This window comes from Hyalella azteca, unplaced genomic scaffold, assembly GCF_000764305.2.
Source record: "Hyalella azteca isolate HAZT.00-mixed unplaced genomic scaffold, Hazt_2.0.2 contig13700, whole genome shotgun sequence".
NCBI classification, from domain to species: domain Eukaryota; kingdom Metazoa; phylum Arthropoda; class Malacostraca; order Amphipoda; family Hyalellidae; genus Hyalella; species Hyalella azteca.
In genome coordinates, this window is record NW_025943612.1 from 23,041 (window position 1) to 47,236 (window position 24,196).

The 24,196-nt window shown below is 39.0% G+C and overlaps 2 protein-coding genes across 2 annotated transcripts; both read right to left on the reverse strand.

The window, feature by feature from the left end:
- Window positions 1-1,670: 1,670 nt before the first annotated feature.
- LOC108682724 (zinc finger protein 782-like) lies at window positions 1,671-9,315 on the reverse strand. The gene is made up of 2 exons (XM_018171957.2): window positions 8,536-9,315; window positions 1,671-2,343 (listed from the first exon to the last, which is right to left on the reverse strand). The coding sequence occupies exons 1-2, from the start codon at window positions 8,913-8,915 to the stop codon at window positions 2,136-2,138; spliced, it is 588 nt and encodes a 195-aa protein (XP_018027446.1). The 5' UTR covers window positions 8,916-9,315; the 3' UTR covers window positions 1,671-2,135.
- A 62-nt stretch (window positions 9,316-9,377) lies between these two features.
- On the reverse strand, window positions 9,378-19,011 carry LOC108682723 (probable CoA ligase CCL7). Its single transcript, XM_018171955.2, has 9 exons — window positions 18,754-19,011; window positions 17,725-17,965; window positions 16,864-17,087; window positions 15,210-15,357; window positions 13,701-13,852; window positions 12,720-12,891; window positions 12,005-12,174; window positions 10,531-10,689; window positions 9,378-9,925 (listed from the first exon to the last, which is right to left on the reverse strand). Exons 1-9 carry the CDS (start codon window positions 18,925-18,927, stop codon window positions 9,623-9,625), a joined length of 1,743 nt encoding a protein of 580 aa, XP_018027444.2. The 5' UTR covers window positions 18,928-19,011; the 3' UTR covers window positions 9,378-9,622.
- Window positions 19,012-24,196: the final 5,185 nt, after the last annotated feature.

A 24,196-nucleotide genomic window follows, 5' to 3' on the forward strand; every position in this document is an offset into this window, starting at 1 on the left:
CTTCCACAGTCTTTCCGCTTTTTACAGCGCTATGTGCTGGTTTTTGGCAGTCCTGACAATACCAGTGGACTGTCTCATATCTACGAATAAATGAGCAATCGGTTTTGCTCAACTTTGCACAACTATTGCAAATGAAAACCCCGAAACGTTCACAGGCCACTGAAGCGCCATTGTCGTAACCGAAACCAGCTTGCAAAATTTACTAATTTCCCCTCGCTCATTTTGTGATTTGATTTTCGCATTTCGTTTTACTGAACTAAAGGTCTTCCCAATTAACTTTTTCCTCTTTGTCCAGCCATCATGAAATGCAAGAGCTAAAAATACACAAGTTAAAAACCGAGTGATGTTAAGTAAGATTGTAAAAAAAAATCCAAAGTACTGTAAAACTCTGTTACCAACTCAAGAGTAGCGGCTTTCAGAAAGCGGTGGGTTGATGTTGGCGGGCGTGAGGTGTTCAGGTTAGAGGTGAGCTGAGCTTGGGGGAAAACAAAGGCTCTACTGCCTTCTGCCCTGATACGGCACACGTTTCCCTCACTCACGCTATAACTCGCGTTATTCAAGATGAAAACATTTTTAATATACGCTTGTTCTCTCCTTTCGCACTTTCTTTTACTAACTTCACTGAAATTCGGTCAATGACTGACACGGTCCATAAAAAATACATGCAAAAAGAGCTCCGAAACAGAACAGTAAAAGCTAAAAATTTGGAACCACAAACACGTGCGTCCGCTCTCGATCACGGCACAGCTGGAACTCAATATAATTCAAAATAACGGTACAGCCAAAGAACTCGCGAATGAAGCCCTAATTGAAAATGTTTACACTACTTTGACATCACCGTTAGGTGGTTATTAACGTGTATTCAAGGTTACATTCGAATCTGTTCGGTAGTTTAAAAAGTATTCTATGTTCACTGTGAATTGTATCCCGCATAACCGTATAAGTTGGAAAAGAAAACAAATAAAAATAAATAATCTCGACCTACCGACCTACACATGACATTCAGGTCCTAATGAACGCACTTTCATTTAGCTGCGTTCATTAGTCTGGGAGATATATCCTGTTCCTTGAATCTTGGAGACTATTAGAAAAAATTATTAAAATATTTTCAATTGATGTAAATAATAGAACTGTTTAAGATATACATAGGTAGAAATTTTTATTTAATCTTGTTGTTTTGCAACCGAAGTGTGCCTCTTGATATAAAATGCATCACTATATTGCTTTTATTGAAATTTATAATAAACATCTTTGAAACTTGCTTAAAATTTGAATAAAATTAAAGATGAATTTTGTGACATTAACATGAAATTTTAAATGAATTTTATACCTTTAATGATAATGATGAAACTAGGAAAGGCGAGTCATTAAAATCGAAATGGCGTTATTTTATTCAAGTTTCGAGTGATGAATATCTGGTAAGGAGATTCTAATTCTAATGCATAGGCAATACCTGATACAATGAAGCGGTCGTAGTCTAATTTAAACACAAAATAATTTCAAATAATTCTGTGAACATTCGAAGTGCACCCAACATCTTTAAATAAAACTCAAACTAATGGTTCCACATATTCTATAAATGTATTCATTATTAATGAAATCATTCCTTACCAACAATCATTCATTAAAAAAAAATTTTTTTAATAATTCATTACGAAATACCATTTTTTACCAAAAATCGTTATTGACTAACAACAAGGAAATGGTTTTGACATTTGTGAGGAGCCGATTTAGTTGTCATCGTTTGGTGATGGTGAATTGGATTGAACAATCCGATTCAACATAAAATTGGACAATTGTTATTCAGTGTCGGCGCAAGTTTATACCCACAGGCAGATTAACGGAATAAATATCGCCCGTGGAAGAACGGATTGACATGAACTCGTTAGCCTGGAGTAGAGAAAGACGAAGAATACAAATGCAATATACACTAAGCTATGTGGAAAACTATTATAGGCATGTGCAATTCTCACTCCAATGAGAACAAGCACTGAATGTCGCAGTGACGACACTTCCCCATTAGAAAACAATAAAAGCGAGACAATATTGCTGTTGATCCGTCATAGAAATGAGTTGTATAAAAATTGTTATTGCAATAAATATTATATAAAATACAATAACTGCATCAATAAAAATTAACGATCTTGTGTGTGGATCATGCTGACAGAGTTCGGTTTGACAAAATGGCGTATCAATGCTACGTCCGCTTTCTGTTCGTGCTGTAGGTGAGAAAGTCTGGCAAGATATGGACAATACGTACCGAGTGATGGCTCCTGAGAGATGGCTCCTGAGAGATGGCTCCTGAGGGATGGCTCCTGAGTGATGGCTCCTGAGAGATGGCCCCTGAGAGATTTGCGCTGGAAGTCTGGAACGAAGCTTACGGAGAATACAACAGCGGATGCATTAGAAATCGACGACGACTCGACCTCATTCAGAGAGTCCTTTATCAGCTCTCGACATAGTAAAAGAGGACGCTAAGCCAAGGAGTCACGCAGATCCCGCGAGGCCGTCGATTAACTACGGCGGAACAAGTTGCAGAGAAGTCAACCAGCCCTCAGCGTCAGGGTGTTTTTGTCCTAAACCCAGTGATGTACCAGTTGGGAAAACTGGCAGTTCTTAGCCATCAGGTTCACATGATTTGTCGAGATTTAGGCGACTAGGTGATTGAGAACTTCATCTTCTTGTATTTTAAAACTTGCTTATTTTGAGCCCAATGGGCGCTCTTCAATAGCAGGAAGTCCTCGCCTGTGAATACGCTGTTGAAAATCTGATTGATATCTTTCGTTGATCTACTTTTAAATCAGAAATACCGTCGTCCGTCTTACACTTTGTGCTAGCTTATGAAAAAAAGGCTTTCCGGTTATTTTTTGCATTTTTGGCAATATATTTTTTTTAAGATTTGTACTGCAGTGCGACAGCTTTCTTTAGCTTGATTTTGAGCTCATGTGTATAGGTTACAATCAGCATCGTTACAAGTCTGTAAACATCGCTGGGAGGCTTCCTTCTTGGCTTTCAGCTTAACTAGTACTCTACTGTTCATCCACTGAGTATTTTAGCTTCACCAAACTTAATTTTAGGTACACACGCATCAACTGCTGATATAACCGAGTCCTTGAGAAATGACCATGGCTCAGCCACATTCATGTCCTTAATACTGTTCGAATTATGCACCACATTCATTGCTTCACGGAGTCTGTCGTAGTCGCCTTTCGCAAAGTTCAATGGCTCACACATCCGGTGCGTCTTTTCTGTACAGCAATTCATACTGAAAAACAATGATTGGTGATGGCTTTTGCCCAACGAAGCCTAGTGACGAAGCTCATCTAACATTGATTCATCACTTGTAAACACCAGGTATAAAATATTGGGAGTCTGTTTACTCTTATAATGGCTCAGCTTGGAAATGTGCTGGACTAAAAAGGAGTCTCTCACATACTCCATGAACAATGATGCTGGGTGTTTCCCATTCCTAGGAGAGGATCCCTTATGTCCAGTCTATTTTTGGATGATTAAAATCACCAACTATCAACGTGTGTGACCTACGGAAAGTCATGCTCGGTAAATGACTGTTAATCCTTTATCTTCATCAGAGGAACTGTTTGGTGATCTATACACGACGCTTATGAGAAGGCTGCACAATGAAATGGAACTCAGGTTGCAGGACTTGCATAGGATAAAAGAACAAACTGCTGAGGAACGAGTAGTGGAGGTAATCAGAGAGAATCCGAAGCACTTTCTTAAATACGCACAGTCCATGACTAAAATAAAGACGCCAGTGGACCCGCTGAAGGAAAACGATGTCCTTGTCGGAGATGACCAGGGCATGTGTGAGTTACTGGGATCGAAGTTTGAATCAGTCTTCAGTAACCCCCGCTACTCAACGGAAGAGAATGAAATCGAAGTTTTACAGGATCTGCCAGGAAGAAGGGGTTGGAGAACATTGAGTTTGGGCCAGAAGAAATGGAAATAAGTATCAAAGAATTGACGACGTTCTCAGCACCAGGACCGGATGGAATTCCGGTGGTGCGCTGTTGAAGAAACTGAGTTTGAACTCTAAAGGCCCCGCTCACAATGCTCTTGAAACCCTCGATGATGGCATCAAATTTAGGCCCTGAGGGCCTAAAAGTGGGACTGATAATGCCAATCTACAGAGAAGCCTCGAGGGACAGATCTCAAAATTACAGACCGGTGACCTCGACCTCACAGGTGATCAAGGCTTTTGAGAAAATAGTGGCCAGGAGGCTTGTCCAGTACATGGAAGAGGCTGACCTGTATAATAACGGACAACATGGTTTCCGACGAAATCGTTCCTGTTTGTCACAGTTGCTGGAACACCATCACCGCCTTATCACCCTACTGGAGGAGGGAGCTGGCGTGGATGTAGTATACCTGGACTTTGTTAAAGCCTTTGACAAAGTTGACCATGGGGTTGCTCTTCAGAAAGCTGAGACTGTTGGGGGTAGGCGGAAATATGTTAGGGTGGATCCACAACTGCCTTACAAATAGAGTAGAAGCTGTCGCAATTGAAAACTCAGAATCGAGAGAAGCGAGAGTGAAAAGCGATGTGCCACAGGGCTCGGCGCTTGGACCGATCCTCTTTCTCATCCACATCGCCGATTTCGAACTCACCCACGCATCTTCATCGTCATTTGCGGACGATACAAAAGTGCTGATGGAGATCACAGAGGAAATAGCATGCGAGAGGTTACAGAACGACTTGTCGACAATTTATGATTGGGCCCTGGCGAATAACATGCAATTTAACGGCACCGAGTTCGATGTAATGAGATACAGAGTTGGCACTGAGATCGGGATGCCACATCGCTACTTGGCATCGGATGGCACAGAAATTGACTAGAAGCATCTAGTTCGAGATCTCGATATATCTCGGAGTGTTGATGTTTACTGAAGACATGTTCGAGGACCACATTGACGAAATAGATGCGCGAAAGAGACAAAGGATGGGTGGATCTGGCGGACATTTCAAACAAGAGAAGCAGCGCCAATTATTACAGTCTTCAGAGCCCTGGTGCTCCCCAATCTTGAATACCGCTGTCAGCTTTGGGCGCCGCTCAAGGCGGGTGCGGTGCGGAAACTGGAGGCAGTGCAGCGGACCTTCAATCGGACAGGATCAGCGGCATGAGGGAACTGGACCTGAACTACTGGGACAGGATGAAACACCTGGGACTGTACTCACTGGAGAGGAGAAGAGAGAGGTATACCATACTGTACAGTTGGAAGATGATAACCGGACTGGCTCCCAACTTTGAATGTGAGACCTCCAGAATAGTGACACATTACAACGAAAGGAGGGGCAGGCTGTGCAGGGTTGCCCCATTTAATAACCGAGCCGCGGCCAGATCGAGGACAGACTCTTCCTGAGGGATCACTGTCCGTGGTGGGACCGAGGCTCTTCAATGCCTTGCAACTTTCAAGAGACGACTGGACAATGATTCGCTAGCTGATTACACAGCTGATAGACACTGATTCTCTAGCTGATTGGCATTGGTGCTCTTTAGACAACTTCACATACTGAGCTCTATAAAGGGTTTTGACCCACAACTCCACACTTCTGCAGCACTGCTCTTCGCCTATGTTGTGAAAACAATCATAACCTGGCAACTGAAACTCAACTAGTACAATATTTGCACCGTGATTTTTAGGCAATGTTTTTATAAAACAAATAATGTCTGGATACTTGCTCTCCATCACCGATAGAACCTCACTTCTTTTGTTTTTGTAAGTTAACGACTTTTTGTAAAAACATTTTAAAGTATTTTGTTATGAGCTGGGATTTCTAAAACTACCAATATATCTACTTACACTCCTATTTCTATCTACGTAACCATTCTCCTTCACATATCTTTCGACTCCTGAGGCAAAACACCTGCGGTTGGGTAAATCTTGGCTTCTTGAGAGTAAACCACTGTTTGATTTTCTTCCTTTCTTCGCCTGTTTCTTTCCAGACATTTCTGGCAGAAAACCGCTCTTTCTAAAGGAGAGGAATCTTTCTAACAAAGACTGAATTATACTATGGGAATTCACTTAGTTTCTCGCAGCCTTAAGCACATGCCCGACCTGCGATGTATCCTTCACAGCCACCAACAGCGGTCTACAGGTGGTAACGTCTTTCAATCGCCTTGCATACCGTTATATCCACAACGACGTTAAGTACCTTGACACATCAATCAGTAATAAACGCAACGCAGGAATCCACTCTCTCACTCGTCTTCGAAGCATTACTTTCGGGATCGCCAAACCAAAGAGGGTTAAATTTTCTTCACTCTCTATCCAGCAGCTCATGAGTGCCCTTGTTGCCTGGTTATTGGCAGTCCTGACAATACCAGTGTACTGTCTCATATCTGCGAATAACTGAGCGATCTGTTTTGCTCAACTTCGCACAACTATTGCAAATGAAACCCCCGAAATGATCACAGGCCACTGAAGCGCCATCGTCGTTAACCGAAACCAGCTTGCAAAATTTACTAATTACCCCTCGCTCATTTTGTGATTTGATTTTCGCATTTGGTCTTACTGGCATAAAAGCCTTCCCAATTAACCTTTTCCTCTTTTCCAGCCATCATGAAATGTATGAGTTAAAAATACACAAGTTAAAAACTGATTGATGTTAAGTAAGATTGTAAAAAAAATCCAAAGTACTGTAAAACTCTGTTACCAACTCGAGAGCGCGGCTTTCAGAAAGCGGTGGGTTGGTTTTGGCGAGCCTAAGGTGTTCAGGGTAGATGTAAGCTGATTTTAAGCGAAAACAAAAGGTTTACTGCCTTCTGTCCTGGTATACGGCACACGTTTCCGTCACTCACTCTATAAACTCGCGTTATTCGGGCTGAAAACATTTTTAATATACGCTTATTCTCTCCTTTCGCACTTTCTTTTACTAACTTCACTGAAATTCGGTCATTGACTGGCGCGGTCCATAAAAAAATACATGCAAAAAGAGATCCAAAACAGCACAGTAAAAGCTAAAAATTTGGGACCACAAACACGTGCGTTCGCTCTCGATCACGGCACAGCTCGAACTCAAAATAATCCAAAATAACGGTACAGCCAAATAACTCTCGAATGAAGCCCTAATTGAAAGTGTTTATACGACTTTGATATCACCGCTAGGTGGTTATTAATGTGTATTCAAGGTTACGTTCGAATCTGCTCGGTAGTGTAAAAAGTATTTTATGTTCACTGTGAATTGTATCCCGCATAACCGTATAAGTTGAAAACGAAAGCGAAATAAAAATAAATAATCTCGATCTAAGCATGACATTTAGGCGAACGCACGTTCATTTAGCTGCGTTCATTAGTTTGGGAGATATATCCCGTTCCTTGAATCTTGGAGACTATTAGAAAAATTATTAAAATATTTTCAATTGATCTAAATAATAGAACTGTTAAAGATATAGGTTGAAATTATTAGTTAATCTTGTTGTTTTGCAACCGAAGTGTGCCTCATGATATAAAATGCATCACTATATTGCTTTTATTGAAATTTATAAAAAACATCTTTGAAACTTGCTTAAAATTTGGATAAAATTAAAGATGAATTTTGTAACATTAACATGAAATGTAAAATGAATCTTATACCTTTAATGATAATGATGAAACTAGGAAAGACGATTCATTAAAATCGAAATGGCGTTATTTTATTCCAGTTTCGAGTGATGAATATCTGGTAAGGAGATTCTAATTCTAATGCATAGGCAATACCTGGTACAATGAAGTGGTCGTAGTCTAATTTAAACACAAAATAATTTCAAATAATTCTGTGAACATTCGAAGTGCACCCAACATCTTTAAATAAAACTCAAACTAATGGTTCCACATATTCTATAAATGTATTTATTATCAACGAAATCATTCCTTACCAACAATCATTCATTAAAAAATATTTTTTTAATAATTCATTACGAAATGCCATTTTTTACCAAAAATCGTTATTGACTAACAACAAGGAAATGGTTTTGACATTTGTGAGGAGCCGATTTAGTTGTCATCGTTTGGTGATGGTGAATTGGATTGAACAATCCGATTCAACATAAAATTGGACAATTGTTATTCAGTGTCGGCGCAAGCTTATACCCACAGGCAGATTAACGGAATAAATATCGCCCGTGGAAGAACGGATTGACATGAACTCGTTAGCCTGGAGTAGAGAAAGACGAAGAATACAAATGCAATATACACTAAGCTATGTGGAAAACTATTATAGGCATGTGCAATTCTCACTCCAAGGAGAACAAGCACTGAATGTCGCAGTGACGAGACTTCCTCATTAGAAAGCAATAAAAGCGAGACAATATTGCTGTTGGGATCCGTCATAGAAATGAGTTGTATAAAAATTGTTATTGCAATAAATATTATATAAAATACAATAACTGCATCAATAAAAATTAACGCTCTTGTGTGTGGATCATGCTGACAGAGTTCGGTTTGACAAAATGGCGTATCAATGCTACGTACGCTTTCTGTTCGTGCAGTAGGTGAGAAAGTCTGTCAAGATATGGACAATACCGAGTGATGGACCTGAGAGATGGCTCCTGAGTGATGGCTCCTGAGGGATGGCTCCTGAGGGATGGCTCCTGAGTGATGGCTCCCGAGTGATGGCTCCTGAGTGATGACTCCTGAGTGATGGCTCCTGAGAGATGGTTCCTGAGTGATGGCTCAAAAGTGTTGGCTCTTGAGTGATGGCTCGTGAGTGATGGCTCCTGAGTGATGGCTCGTGAGAAATGGCTCCTGAGTGATGGCTCCTGAGTGATGGCTCTTGAGTGATGGCTCCTGAGTGATGGCTCCTGAGTGATGGCTCCTGAGTGATGGCTCCTGAGTGATGGTTCCTGAGTGATGGCTCCTGAGTGATGGCTCCTGAGTGATGGCTCCTGAGAGATGGCTCCTGAGTGATGGCTCATGAGAAATGGCTCCTGAGTGATGGCTCCTGTGTGATGGCTCCTGAGTGATGGTTCCTGAGTGATGGCTCCTGAGTAGTGGCTCCTGAGAGATGGTTCTTGAGTGATGGCTCCAGGTTTTCCCGGAATGTCTCGTGCAAGACGGCGTACCGCGGCAAGTCAGATTCTTCGATTGAACATATCAACTTGTGAGCCATCGGACACGTTATAGTTCCATATTGTTACTTTATAATCTTCATAATCAAAATATATTATTTGTGATCGTATCTCATGTGCACAAAATCAATAGACAATTTTTCTTACTAAATATCAATTGTTCAATAGAATTTATTTTACGAGCTTCAATAAATCGAAGATCATGAATGGAAAGTTCATTAATTTTTCTCTTTTCTTTTCCAACAAGCATAATGAACGGAATAAAATTTCCGAAACAAATAACTGATTTTAAAAATTGAACTGAAAACCTAAACTCAATCAGGAAATTTTAAAATCAACTCGCCTGTAAGCCATTAAGCCAAGTGAAATCATAAGTGGCGCTGCATCGTTCATTATTCCCTCATACATATAATTGCGAATTTTTTTTCACAGTATCGAAGCTACGGTCAATTCCCTTTTCTCCTCGCATGTTCCGACATAGGCTGCTCGACTTTTGCAATATTAATTACGATAACATAGTAATTATTACATAGGAACCCTCGTACAAGCCAAAATTATTTCTCGTTCTGCATCTCCTTCGCTTTCAGTCTCAGGAGTTTGCGGTCGACCTTCTCGTTGTCGTTCCGAGGCAAAGCGTCCATGAAAACCACTTTTCTAGGCCGCTTTAGTTCGTTGAGGCTCCGCACGACGTAATTTACAACGTCTTCTTCGCTAATGGGGGGAGAGACGTCCGTTTTATTTACTATGAAAACGTAAATGGAGTCAAATCCTGTGCTGGCATCGAGCGTCCCAATGACGCACACCTCCTTCACCTCCTCCATCTCCAGGATCGTGTTCTCCAACTCCGCTGGGGCAGCCTGGAGATGAAAAGACATGCAAATTCAAATTTTCAGTTCTAATTTTGAGTAAACAGAGAATTTTGGATTTATAAAAACTGTATTATAAAAATGTACGAAATGCAGATTCATTCGGACTCGGTTTTCTCTAAAATAAAAGTGGCACGTTTGAGAATTAAAATTCTTCATGCAATTCCATGCAATTTACAGTCGTTATATGATATAATAACTCGATGTATCGAGATTACTATTGTAGAATGGAAAAGGTTATAACAACTAAAACGGCAACTCTATTAGAGTAATTATACAATTAGAGTAATTATACAATTATTGAAGTAATTATACAATTACTTCAATAAAAACGATAATACTCCCACTGACTCCTGAAGAACATTTACATTTACAACATTAAGAGCAACAAATGCGTAGGTATCGGTGCTTTTAAAAAACCTTTTAATCTATTCTGGCGACGGAAATGAAAACAACTCATGTAGTTCCCATAGAGTACATTTGATTAACTAGCTTTTGATAAGCGTTTCCCATGCCATTTTATTCAACACCCAACGCTGCAGTTATCTGCAAACTTGATGCAAGTTGCCATCACAATCATCAAAAAACCCTCTCACATTGCGGCCGTCCGCCATTTTGATGATCTCCCTGAAGCGGTCGACGACCTGGACGTAGCCGTCCTCGTCCATGAGGGCCACGTCGCCTGAGTTGTACCAGCCTTCCTCGTCGATGACGTTATTAGTCTCCGTCAGGTTATTGCGGTAACCCTGCATTTTCTGTGACAAATAATCAGTCTTACCAGTAATGCATTGCTATGCGGATTAATTATTTATCCCGATAATTACAGTTCAGAGTGTAAGGATTGGAGCAGCGAGTTGTATCGTTCCCAGCTTTCTGCGACAGTTCTTGTCAAATCTTCAAGGTGGTCGGGCGGTTGAGCAACGCAAAATTGAAGCAGTGAGGTGCATGTTCGAGACCCGCAACAAGCTGAGAATATTCTGCGACGATGCGAATCGGTGCCTGTTCTGTATAGGCCTAAGCAAAGCTATACTCGTATACAAATTAGATGCAAGAAATATTGCATTGACCGTGTTTCGGGTAAATGTTAAAATAATTTGCGATTTGTCTTCGGTGATGGTCACAGATATGACAGTCTGTCTTTTTTTGCTGATCATGATTTTTTGTTCTCTTAATTTCATACGTTTATATCGTTAATTGCACTTTCAATGTATTTCTCACTTATTATTCAATAATTCTTCTAGAATCGAGTACGCATGAACCCATGGTATTTAAACATTAATAACCTGCTCGCTTTAAGTACACATATAATTTCTGTGTGATAAAATTCAGAAACAAAAATAAATGTCCGACATAACGTTTGTGAGGTTCAGCAGATACCGACGGGCTTATATCAACCATGTTGAATAATTTCCCGCACAAGCATAAAAATAGGTAGAAATTTAAATGCCCGGAGCCACCGCAAAAAAAATATTTAAAATTATATGATAAATTTAGTCAAATGGATTATTCATTATTTTGCCTCTACAATATATTGGAGTAAGTTGCACACGAAAATTATATAAAAAACGGTCATTATGCAAAAAATTTATCTTATATTAATTCAGATGCAACAGGAAACTATATCTGGCTTTTATTTGAGTATTTATTTGATTTTATTTAATTTTATTTCCATAACTTAATTTGAATTATTCAAATTGATATTGCTTTTTCCAAATTTTAATTAATGTGGACAGAGCGCAAATTTCGTTATCCGTTTCGAAACTTCCATTTAAATGCTCATATTTCAATTCCTGGGCAAGGCAGGGAGCGATGCTATGTAATGGCTGAGCAAATAACTGGGGATTGACAGAGGCGTGATAACGTAGCCTCAAATACTAACCGGGGGACGAGTTGGGATTTTTTGGAAAGCGATTTTAAGTAACCACATATAGTAATCTGCCCGCTAAAGGGCTAACAACATATAACGCTAATTTGATGAATAATGACGACCGAGCATTACGAGTATGTTGATACTACCACAATCTTCACACACCCAAAATTGAGCTAAAACACATATGAGAGAAAACTCACGCTGGGGCTTTTGATGAATAGGATTCCTATTTGGTTGGCGGGCAGTAACTCCGTTGAGTTGAGATCCTTGAGTTTGAGCTCAACGTTGGGGAAGACGCTGCCTGTGAACCCTGGCTTGCCGCCGCCCAAAGGGTCTTGTGCTATCACGAACATCTCCGACGTGCCGTAACCTGGACGAGGAATAATCATATCTGACTACTTTACATATAAAATTATATTAATACTTGGTCAGAATGAATTAGTTACTGAGACTGGTATCATAATGTTTGGTCTTAATGTATCGCCGGTCATCCGGGAATAGGAAGAGAGGAGCTGAACTTGGCATACGGCTCCGGCGTGAGTTTAAGGTCTCTGAGTAATGTTGAGTTTCAGTTATAATTCATTTACTAAGTGAATCTACCTCTTACAGCGAACATATCATTGAAGAATGAAACAAAATTGTCAAGAATTTGAAAAATGTGCGCGTTCAATGTTCACAGCATAAAATTTTACTGGCCATTTTGAAAAACTTTTTCATTTGCTCTTCAAATTATTTGAAGAGATGGAATAATAATGAAAACATATAAACAGAAACAGAATGAACATGAACTAAATAACATTTCGACTGCATTGCGCAAGACAAATATTTTTTTGAGCTCCAAAACAATTACTAAACTAAACTACCGGAAATGAAATCCCTGGAAATTTTTTACATAAATTTCCCGTCCCAACGAACATTTCTGGACGAAGACTCCAGGCATGGTGCTGGCCGCAGCGGTGACGTGGGCCTGCGGGATAGCGCCGCCACCCACAAGCACGTGTCGGAAATGCTGGAGCAAATCCTGGCGCTCGCTGCCCAGACGCAGCACCGTCGGGAAATTCAGGACCACGATCGCGATTGTGTTGATCTGAAAATATCGTATATCAATATATTCAAACTTGAATGCAATAAATATTATACACGAGAATGAGTTTGCCTCGTTTTTTATCAATCTATTCAAAATTGAATGCATTAAATAGTATACATGAGGATGAGTTTGCATTGTCTTTTGCTGTGGTATTTTGCTGTGGTTATATGTGGTAGTTAGACGCGGTCTACAGATTGAAGAAGTGCCTACATTCTTGTGAATGATTATTGGGATAATTTGATTGCCAGGATCGCTCTTTAGATTGGATAGCAATATATATTACTGAATAGTAAAATTGTAGTGTTGCGGGGGGTTAGGATTGCTTAGGCTACCGAAGCATCAGGTCGTTTTGTACGGAATTAGTTTTTAAAAAATTTTCGAAACCCGCCGGAAAATTTGAGATATAATTCTTTGCGCTAAATTAAATTTGAAATAACTCTATTTTAAGTAGATCGACAATTTTTTTTCTTCACGATATACATCAAAAAAGTATGCGTTACGTCTTCTGACGAGAATGAGTGGGCCAGGGTGGTAATATTCGGCGATCCGAAAGGATATTTTAGTGCTCAAAGTGCAAACTTTCACTCCAGAAAGTTTTCTAGTCAGTAACTCATGACTTTTGTGAATTTTTTATTTCATATCTGAATAAAAATCAATCAATCAATCAAAAGCTGTAGTGAGTCACCAATTGCTTGCATATTGTATTTCACAAACTCTGGATTGTCTATTTGGACATTTTGATTCTGGATAAATTGATTCTGGAATAAATAAACGTGGGTCAATATGACCCATGTTTATTTTGATCTCACCCTAAATTCTTCAACATCGCTCAGGAAAGTGTAATCGTCCAAAGTTTTGATGATGTGACACATCCCCGTGGCGAGCCCGGGCATGAAGGCGGAACACAGCCCGTATGCAAACCCGAAGTCCCTCATGAGCAGAGAGCGCGTCTGGTTGCTTTCTGCGACATAAGGTAAGATGCCATGCTTTTATTGAGTAATTTGCATTATTTCTGCGAAAAGGCACCCACTAAATCGTTCAACTACGCTAGCTGTCAAAGTGAAGCCATCCTTTTAAATCGCTTAACTTTGCGACGAAAATAAAGTCTTCCCAAAAATGATGATAGTAAGGTATTAGGCGGTGAGAGTTAGGTCATTCCGTATAAATATTATAATACTTGTTTACTATGATGAAGTGAAGTCGTCAAATGCCTAGTTTGGATAATTAATAAAGTAAATTTTTGTATGCGGTGAAAGTTTTTCGTCTCCATGTTTCCATGTTGAACTAAAGTACTCCGCACTTGTAGTGTGAGCGAGTTCGAAAAATGGTTCGATCAAACACTAAGTTTCTGCCATACAGGAGCAATAATTCGAGGCATCACTTGAGTCCTTGTTTGCTTTGATGCAAGAAGTCGCTGCATGCATCGTTCAATTCGAGTGAGCGAACGAACTTATTAAATTACTCGTTGTCTTCTGCAAGATGATTGAACTAAAAATTTGTTACCTGGCATGGGAGTGAGTCCTAAATAGATCGTTGCAAGGTTTCTGAAATGTGGAAATATAATTGAAATACATTTTCCTGCTATTTCCCTAATTAAATAATTTTTGAAAGATAATTGAAATACTTTTTTCTTCTATTGCCCCAATTAAATAATGTTTAAAACTTATATGATCCCATTCGGAAATATTGCAAGATAATTGAAATAATTTTTAGCCCATATTCTCATTTATGGAAAAAATGCACTATTGTGCTCGCCATGTCCGTCCGTCCGTCCGTCTGTCTGTCCGTGACTTCACGTTTTCGTTGATTTTAAGAATACTCTGGAATGTGTCGTGATTAAGATTATAGTTTTAAATTGGTTGAAGATTGGCCTTTCCGAAATATGTAAGATAACCCAGGTCATGATCTCAGCCATCATAAATAATTGACATAATAAATAAATAATACACGCACCGAAATTCTTAGCGCATTTTTAGCGCATTTTCTTATTTATGGAAAAAATGCACTCTTGTGCTCGCCATGCCTGTCCGTCTGTCTGTCCGTCCGTGACTTCACGTTTTCATCGACAAGAAAATGCGCTCTCTGACACTCACTGCAGTGAGTACTGAGTTATAATTTTTCTTCTATTGCCCTAATTAAATAATTTTTAAAACTTATAATGATCCCATTCGGTGAAATTAACACCCATTACTGACGGGTAGACTGGGTCCAGAAACTTAGGGAAATTATTGTCATTTGAACATTTGAACAGTAGATTTGTTAAATATTTTCAGAACTAAGCTCAAACATTCAATAGATCATTTATAAAAATTACGTACCATTTGTGGTAGGAGGATGCGGCCAGAAGTGGGGATGCATACTCGCCTGCACCCCCGCGATGATGGAGTTGTGGGAATGCTGCACACTCTTGGGCATCCCGGTGGTGCCGCTCGTGTACACCAGCAGCGCCACATCATCTCCCATCAGCTGCACGACCAATACAAATAGCAGTAACTCATTTCATTTACTAATATATGTTCCCTTGTAAACTCCTACCCAATCCTGTACTGAGCTTATGTCAGCCAACCTCTCAAGACGGCAGCAATTAATTTCATATACAAAGAAGCTGAAAACCACAAGCTATAAAAGCTCACACCAAAAACGCACACACATCGCACACCCCCGCCGCCAAAACCACACTAAAAGGACACACCCCAAAAAAAAAAAAAACAAAAAAAAAAAGGGGCAACAAAGTTAAAAAAAAAGGGTCCCGGAAAAAAAAAGAAAAAGGCAATCAAAAGCCGAAAAAGTCCGCAAATCCCAATGGTTTTCCAAATAAACCAAAAATTGAACGCAATCCTCTTTTTTTGCTGGATTAACTGAAAAAATGCGATTTCAGCCGAACTTGCGAGCAATTCGGAGGAAATCATCATCATTACGAGCGATCATCGCTACGTCACGGCAATCTCGTCGCACGGCCCCAACCTAGTTATTGAAGAATGTGGAGTAACGAATTATTTATTCCATAGTATTTTACAAGTTGAAATTTGGGTTTTCATCTGCTCATTATATGATTTTAAATGTAAAAATAACAAGCTTTATTCACTTTGAATTTTTAATGTCTCAACTCACGAGCTTTGAATAAATTAACTTTTGCTTGTGAATTAAAACCTTTCATCAAAACCATAACATTTCTTAATCATAAAGCTGTCTGTTTTTTTGTCGCATAAATGTCATTTAAGTTTTTTTTATTTTTATCTTAAAATCTAGCAACTGCTGGTCTAACATTAACCCAAAAATATAAATATATAAAAACTAAACCCTACATGAAATCATTTCACTCATTAGTAAAAATTTATTCGTGTGCATAATTTGTATTTAGGTGCATCGTTTAATGGAAAAAATTTTCTGGTACAAATGAAAAAAAAAATATTGAAAATGTTAAAATATCCAGCAGTGAAGGAGCCTATAATGAAAATACAACCTACAAAGGGATTAAGGAATAATAATATAATATTACATTTAACACACTTCATCATATTCCACTGGCCGGATAGAATTATGAATAGAATGCATAGAGCATTCTATATATATACCGATTCATATTTATGCAGCAGGATTATGACTACTACTCATTGAAGAATATGTTACTTTAATTGCTAAGCAAGATTTGCGGGACCTGCAGGTATAGCTATGAAAAATATTCTGCGCTGTTTGGAATCTGATACTGCCCAACATAGCTTGCCCTTCAAAATTGAAATCACTATATTAAATAATATTACTTATTACAGTGTAAGTGATCGCGATAAGACACTTAAAATGTTTCATTCTAGCTTTGAATTACCCCGATGTGACCTCGCGTGTTAATGTTTTCGCATTTTCATTGTGCCGTCATCCACCGCAGTGGTACGTGGTTGCATTAGATCTGTTTATATTTATGATATGATTGTGCCAATAATTTTAGTCCAGTGATCCCAACAGCATTCTACGCACCTCAACAGGTTCCACAGGCTTAGTCGTCTGGTCGTTGATAATATCTTTGTATGTTCCCACAACGTTGAGGCCGTTCCCTACGTCCCCAAGTTCCCCGCTGCCGATCAACACGACGGGGATCTTGCGCCCCAGTTTGTCCAGGGCCTCCTGAAGGCGGAGGAAGAACTTCGGTGTTGTGATCAGAAGGGCGGCGCCCGTCTCCTCGATCTGCGCACTCAGCTCCCCTTTGCGGGGGAAATTTTGATTGTGATTAAATGTAGAGCATTAAATTGTACACTCCTACTAGTTCTCTTCAAAGACAAATTTTGATCGATGTCAGGAAGAACAATTTGATAGGAATTTTCGGGTGGTTGGCAAATGAAAATTAACATCAAAGAGCACTAATATACATAATGATAGATAAGAACAAATTCCATCAGTCCCAGTTCATTTCACAATAAATTGTAAACGTTTTCACTGGTACCAGAGGAATTTTAAAGTAACGTGTATTAGAAAAAAGTTGAAATTATGTACAATTGTTCGCAATTTTTTACTTTTAGCGGAGAACACTCACTAGGAGCAAAGGAAATATTGAGTGCCTTGTATTAGAAAGAAACTTTAACACCATGTAGCCATTGCCGTAATTTCTACATTTGCCTAGCCAAAGAGTGTCACTGTGACCAAAGGAAATTTCATGTGCCGTGCATTAGAAATAAACTGACGAATTATGGAGCTTTGAGCATAATTTTGAACATATGCCTAGCCAAAAATTCGCACACTGGCATCAAATAAATGATTGAGTTTCAGGTATTAGAGAGAAACTGATATCGTCTAGCAATGCCTGCAATATTTTAACGCTTTAGCTAACAAAAAGTGTCTCACTGGGACCAAAGGAAATGTTGAGTGACGTGTACACGGCCCCCACGGCCATAGTCCCCAGCTGCACCACCGCCACGTCCACGCAGCTGGGGGAGAACTTCCCCACCACGAAGGATTGGTGGCAGGAAGGACTGGCGGCGGAAGGATTGGACTCCCCCATGAAGGATGTCAGCCAAGCTCCCCATCTCCCTACTGCCTGTTGCAGCTCCCCGTACGTTAGGGATTGGCGGGTGTACCCACATTCCTGCCACGAAGTGGGATTTTTATGTAAGATCAATTAAAATTTAGAAATAAGTCGAAAATTTTTCGTGTTTTATTCGATTTTTTTTAAATAATAGTAATTTGAGCAATTAATTTATTTAATCGTATTAGTGACTCAAAAATTTTTTTTAATAGCGAAATGTGAACCCTTTTAAAAATTCGGGGACCGTGTCGGCTTTGGCAGAATAGTCGCTACACTCGGCTTAGAGTTAACGTGGGTCTGCTTGGCCGACCGACCGTAATCAGTTTTTTGGTCAGAATTTCTTTTCCGACTTTATAGTGTCCTGAGAGTATGGGACGCGTTGGCCGAACCGAGTCATACCGAGCTTGCAAGCTGCCCAGAGGCTGCACTCCAAACCCTGAGCCGAATCAGACACAGTAAAGCTTATTTACGAGGTCCCCGAGTCCTAGGCGGCATCCATTTAAGAGTCTGGCACGCATTGAAATTTTGTTAGGGATTTTGGCTTTATTGCAAGAAAATATAGTTCATGCCGGTAGTGGCCAATCGAAGCTTTAGAGTGAGAATAATAATGTGACTGCAACACATTGGGGGTTTTAGGACTCAAATATTGAAAAAGTTTTCGAAAGCTAAAAATTAACTGGCATGGTTGTTGACAGGCATGTATGGTGCAGATCAAAATATTTTCTGGCATAGTTTTCCTCTGCAGTAAATGTCAAGCATCCAATCGAACTTAAAATCCTCAATTTAATTTTACTTGGTAAATTACTAAATATCAATTTCTCAAGCAAGTACGTGAAAAAAGTACCTACCAATGCATGTAAATGATTCCATTTATGCGAGTCTTTGAAGAGGAAACTCACTAGGTTGCCTTTCACTAGAGGCATTTCAACGCCTTTCCACATTTTCGACATTCTTTCAAAATATTCTATATAAATTTGGTTTAGGATTTCAAAAAACCTGTTGACAATTTCAGAAATTGGCATGCACTTGCACAAAAAAAAACATAAACGAATACTAATTGAAAGATAATTTTTCTATAACTTCTTGATGATGTGATCAGCGGAAATCTTTAAATAACTCACTAGGCATTCTCTACGTGAATTATGATGTTCCTTTATATTTTCTATCGAATTTTTTTATGTATAGATGTTATAATAACAATTTATAAAGGATAAACCAATTAATTTCCTCATTATTCATTATATTTGCAGCCGATGAACATTAGTTCTACTAGTTTGATGCAGTGCGCACCGGAGTCACGGAATGGACTAAGGAACAGTTTTTCAAAATCGTGCATGTGGCATTAAATTCACAAATCAAGTAATGCATTTCATACAATTACTTATATAAGAACATTAACAGATATTTATTATTGTTTTCGCATTCACAAACTTCAAGTGTATTCTCTAGCAGAATTAATACTATACAAGTCAACGATGTTTTCAAATAAAAACGCTTGGACACGCAAATTTGTGTGTATAGCGTTTTAAAGTTTCAGATTAAAAGTTTCGATGAGATTTTCAGTAATATTGATCGCTCGTTAAGTTACCCATAAAAATCAAGTAATATTTATAGCTTAAGAGGAAGGATATACTACATTCCTACCCTATTTAGCGCACGTCGTCTTCTCTGCACATATGAACTAAATATGTTTTTAATTAATGAATGATGAAAATAGAATTTATAGTAAGCAGTTTTCTTGGAAATTATCATTTAAATTTTCCCATTTGAACACAATACTGTTTTTTGTTTTAAGTAGAGAATTTCGTTCTAATTTCCATTTGAGAATTTCGTTCCAATTTCCGTTTCCATTTCTGAGAATTATTACGAAACATTTATTTACGAAACATTTATTTACATTTATTTTTGCGAAAACATTATGGAACGGGAAAAACGGTTATATTAAAAAATATCATTAAGTCTTCAACTAACCATGAACACGAACATGTACCATATTCGGTTAATGCTAATGAATGTACCGTGATCATGATATCTGTCTCAGCTGATAAAGAATGAACCCTCAATCTATAGACAATCACATTGTCAAGTTCATGCGCAGTTACTACACACAGAAAAATAGAGTGACTTTGTCCAAATAGCGATGTACTACTTGCTTTTCAGCAGATCATCCAGACCCAGTTTTAGTGACTTCGGCATTATCGTGAACGTTGTTATCACGCCTCGTGTTACGCCCGGTCAGCAGTAGATCTCCAGACCCCATGCCATGCAGACGCACCCACTTACATACACTTAGCGCAAGACACACCACTTACATAGTCCTCCGCAATGTAACCAAAGCCTTTGACAAGGTTTGGCACACCGGACTCCAAATTCAGGATCATCCTACTCAACCTCCACAGAACCTTCACCAAAATACTATCAGACTACCTTACAGATAGAACAGCATCCATAAGAATAGGAAATCACACAGGCCCCCAATACAACTCCATCCAAGTGTCCCTTAAGGGGCATGTCTCTCCCCCACACTATACAGCTTCTACACCCACAATCTCCCGCCACCGCTACCCAACACAGGCTACACAGCTTTTGCAGATGACATAACACAGATAACCGCAGGAGATTACCCACATAACCACGCAGCAGTACAAACACAACACGTCATACAACAGATCCAAACCTTCGAAAATAAATGTCTCATTATGACAGAGACAAATAAGTTCAAAATCATTCCCATAGGTAGGCAAAACACCTCTGACATCTTCACAGACGACACGCACTATCCATACACGAACAAAGATTTTTAATCCAGAATATCAACAAGCCAACCCATATTAGGGGTAAACAGACCCCAAATATTTTAGATCTAGCGTTTACCAGTAAAAATTCAATGATAGATGAGCTTCGCTACGTAGCTCCCTTGGGCAAAAGCCACCACCAATCATTGTTTTACAGTATCAAGTACCATGCGGAAAAGACGCTTCAGAAGCGTGAACGTTTGAACTTTGCGAAAGGCGATTATGATAAACTCCGTGAAGCAGTGAATGCGGCGAATATGTCGGACTATATTTTAAGGACATGAATCTGGCTGATTCTTGGTCATATTTTAAAGGCTCGGTTGTGTCTGTAGTTGATGTTTGTGTACCTAAGATTAAGCTCGGAGGAGTCAAAAAGTCCCAGTGGATGAACAGTACAGTTATAGCTCAGCTAAAGACCAAGAGGGAAGCCTATACTCAGAGAAAATTTAGCCTCCATAAGTGAGTCAGCCGCAAAAGTGGGTGGTAGAGACCCACTTTCTAAAGTTCCTGCAGCAGCAGCTGAGGCAAAACAACAAGCGAGTCATAGATATTCACCGTTTGACTAAGTTGGCTTTATTCGTATTGCTTTATTCATGTTTGACTTTGCTGAGCAAAGAGATCCCAGTAGTGCAAATTTTACCACAATTGCAATCAAACGATTATAATCAAATAAACTAAACTTTTTGTCCGTGCCAAGGGCAAAATTATGTAAAAAAGTACTTCGTCATTTCCATTGTTGTGTGATTCCCAATCCGATTGCCAGATGTCGTTCCAACCAGGTAGAGCTGAAAAACGTTTAATTGCGCACTCATATTCTACTGGTATTAGAAGAAGTAACATATTTTACCGCCAAAATCATTCATTGGCAGCTAGCAAGTAACATAAAAAGTGTTATTTAGTGTGAATAAATATTGCTTTGCTGCTTGATATTGGCTAGTGCGCAACCGAACATGCGCGGCAGGCGCCATATTTCTCAAGTGTTGGTGGCTTGTCGTTTTTCGATTGGAGAAACCTCATTATTCGTCGCTGTTTAAAACTACGCCTAAAAAGATATTTTACTCTCAGTAATATGGAATTTTATCTTACAGATGGCTAAGGACACATTAGTTGTCAACTTGCTATTTGCATCGCAGTTGAGACTGTAGAGTTGACGAAACGTCAGTGTCCGGCTGAGTGCAGAGACAGCAGAGTGACTACGTTAGACATTGCAGTATTTACAATGACTAGTGTCAGTGTGTCACTCCCAATAGAGAAATGTAATTGAGTGCATAAAAAAGATGTGTATTTATATTTTCAATGCAAATGTCAACTGTGAATATGATTGAATTTAGTACCAATAGTTTATAAATACTTTAATCCTAGTAAATAAATAAAAAAAGATTACCTTAATACCCTTAAATTAAACTTCCTTTTTTTGTTTAAATTGGAACTGTAATGTGCCAAACATGGTATGATGGGGGCAAAGCAGAGACTTTCTAATTTTATAGTTTCTTCATTTTTGACTTTATACCAATTACCAGATACTTTTTTACTTTTTGATAGAGACCAGAATTATCATATGTATAAAGATAATGTTAAAATTTCAAAGCAGTAAGGGAAATCAAGTTTCAAGATTAACTGGTTTCTAAAAAATCTCTTGTTTGCCCATATAAATATTCTTACAATTAAGTTTGTCACAATAAAAATGTGAAGAAGACATCTCCAAGTTCTCTGACTTTGAAATTCCTTGGTAAGTGAAAATAAAGCCCTATATTAAATCATTTTGAAATTGTTTGAACGTAAAATATGATCTTGCATCAGTGTAATTGTACAAATAAATATTTTCTTTTGAGTTATTTTTCAAATTTAAATGAAATTTGATTAAAAATTTTCAATGTATTGAATTGCCATATTTACATTTTTATTTAAATTTTGAGTTGATGAAAAAATTTTCCAGTTATGGACAAATAAGTCTCTTTCATTTTTTGATTATTGCCCTATAGCAGTTTAAATGCTTTGATTTGATTTCCAGGTCTAATGAATAATTGGTTTTGTGCGAAGCTTGAGAAGACAAGAAAGCAAACTGACAACAAAGTGCCTGCTGCGGCTGTTATATACCAGGATGGTCTGTTGCAAAGCAGGTATATATATACCATGATGGTCTGTTGCAATTTGGAACTCTTGTCTCTCGTTTTACCTGTAGCATTTATTATATGTTGTTATATTATCAAACACCAAATTGCACTTCAAATGTCCTTTGTGGTACTGGTATAGAATCCAAATTGGCAAATACTAGTTTGTTTGTTTTTTGAATTGGTAGATGCAATTATTAGCAAAAAATAAAAAGATGTGCCCAATACTTGACATAATATGGCAGGGTTGCAGTGGGGATCTGCCCACTGCACTATATTAGTGCTCACGAGTTCCACCTGCTCTGTGGCATCTGTCGGTGTTGGCAGTGTCTCGATGAGGGAAGATCTAGATAAAGTGAATGAGATGCTGTCCTTTCTGAAGAAATTCAGCCCTGAAAAGAAGAAAGCGGGTCGACCGGCAAAATCTGCCAATGTTGTCACTCCAAATGCTCAGAGTCTGGACAAGGTAATAAAAGTCATTGACGCTATCTATTCTCTAAATGTTAGAATGTTGAGAAGCATTGATAACCTAGTCGCTATGAACACTAAACTTAAATGAGACCTCGACCATCTCCTTGACAAGCAGGCTTCCTTGCCGAGCTACTCTGAAGTGGTTTCGCGGGGCATTTCTTCACCTGATGTGTCTGTCTGGTACTGCAGGCGCCGCTCTGCTATCCTAGGTAATGTTTTATGTATGCCAAGTAATGCTGATGTAAATTCTGTTGGCCACAGCATGCTGCGCCTTGAAAAGCGCCTGGACTCCGTTGAGCAGGACTCGCTTGTGAAAGTAATGGCTTGCCAAGGTAGTGCTGTCCTGTCAATCATCGAATCTTTGTCCGTCTCCACTGCTGGGAACAATGTTGATGCAGTTAGAAACCCCGAACGTCTCAAGCAGAAATTTGTAGACAAGATGAACGAGTACGATAATGGAACTCTTCGAGCCGCTGACATCGAGGCCGTGGACGTCATAGGGAAGGAAACCTAACATTTACGGGCGACCTTTGTCTCAAAGGAAGCTAGAAACCGTACTCTGGTGGCTGTAAAGAGAAAACAACCTGAAAATTTATTTGCAAATGAGTACTTGAATAAAGTGCGTGCTGCTCTCCTCTTTAAGCTCAGAACTCTATAAAAAGCCAACAATTCTATCGAGAGAGTGTACGCGTGGCAAGGTCAAGATTGTGCTAAGACTAAGTCGAGTGTTAAGGTTTCCTACATCAACTCTGAGTGTGACCTGACCAAATTTGAAGAATCGCTGGCAGATTCTAATGCCTGATGCTTTTTAAACATTCTTATTGTCTATATATTCACTATGATGGCTGAATTTACTTATCCTACTCTGTCTCTAAGTGATGATCTTGTCGCTGATATTCCTGTTGTGAATTGTG

Coding starts and splice junctions, on each gene's coding strand:
- LOC108682723 (XM_018171955.2), bottom strand. CDS start 18,927: ATGCCAATTTCTGAAATTGTCAACAGGTTTTTTGAAATCCTAAACCAA. Junction 12,175..12,719: donor TGGAGTCTTCGTCCAGAAAT/GTTCGTTGGGAC, acceptor TTCCTCGTCCAG/GTTACGGCACGTCGGAGATG. Junction 10,690..12,004: donor TATTCATCAAAAGCCCCAGC/GTGAGTTTTCTC, acceptor TATTTGTCACAG/AAAATGCAGGGTTACCGCAA.
- LOC108682724 (XM_018171957.2), bottom strand. CDS start 8,915: ATGAGCCATCACTCAGGAGCCATCTCTCAGGAGCCATCACTCAGGAGC. Junction 2,344..8,535: donor ACTCAGGAGCCATCTCTCAG/GTCCATCACTCG, acceptor CAAATCTCTCAG/GGGCCATCTCTCAGGAGCCA.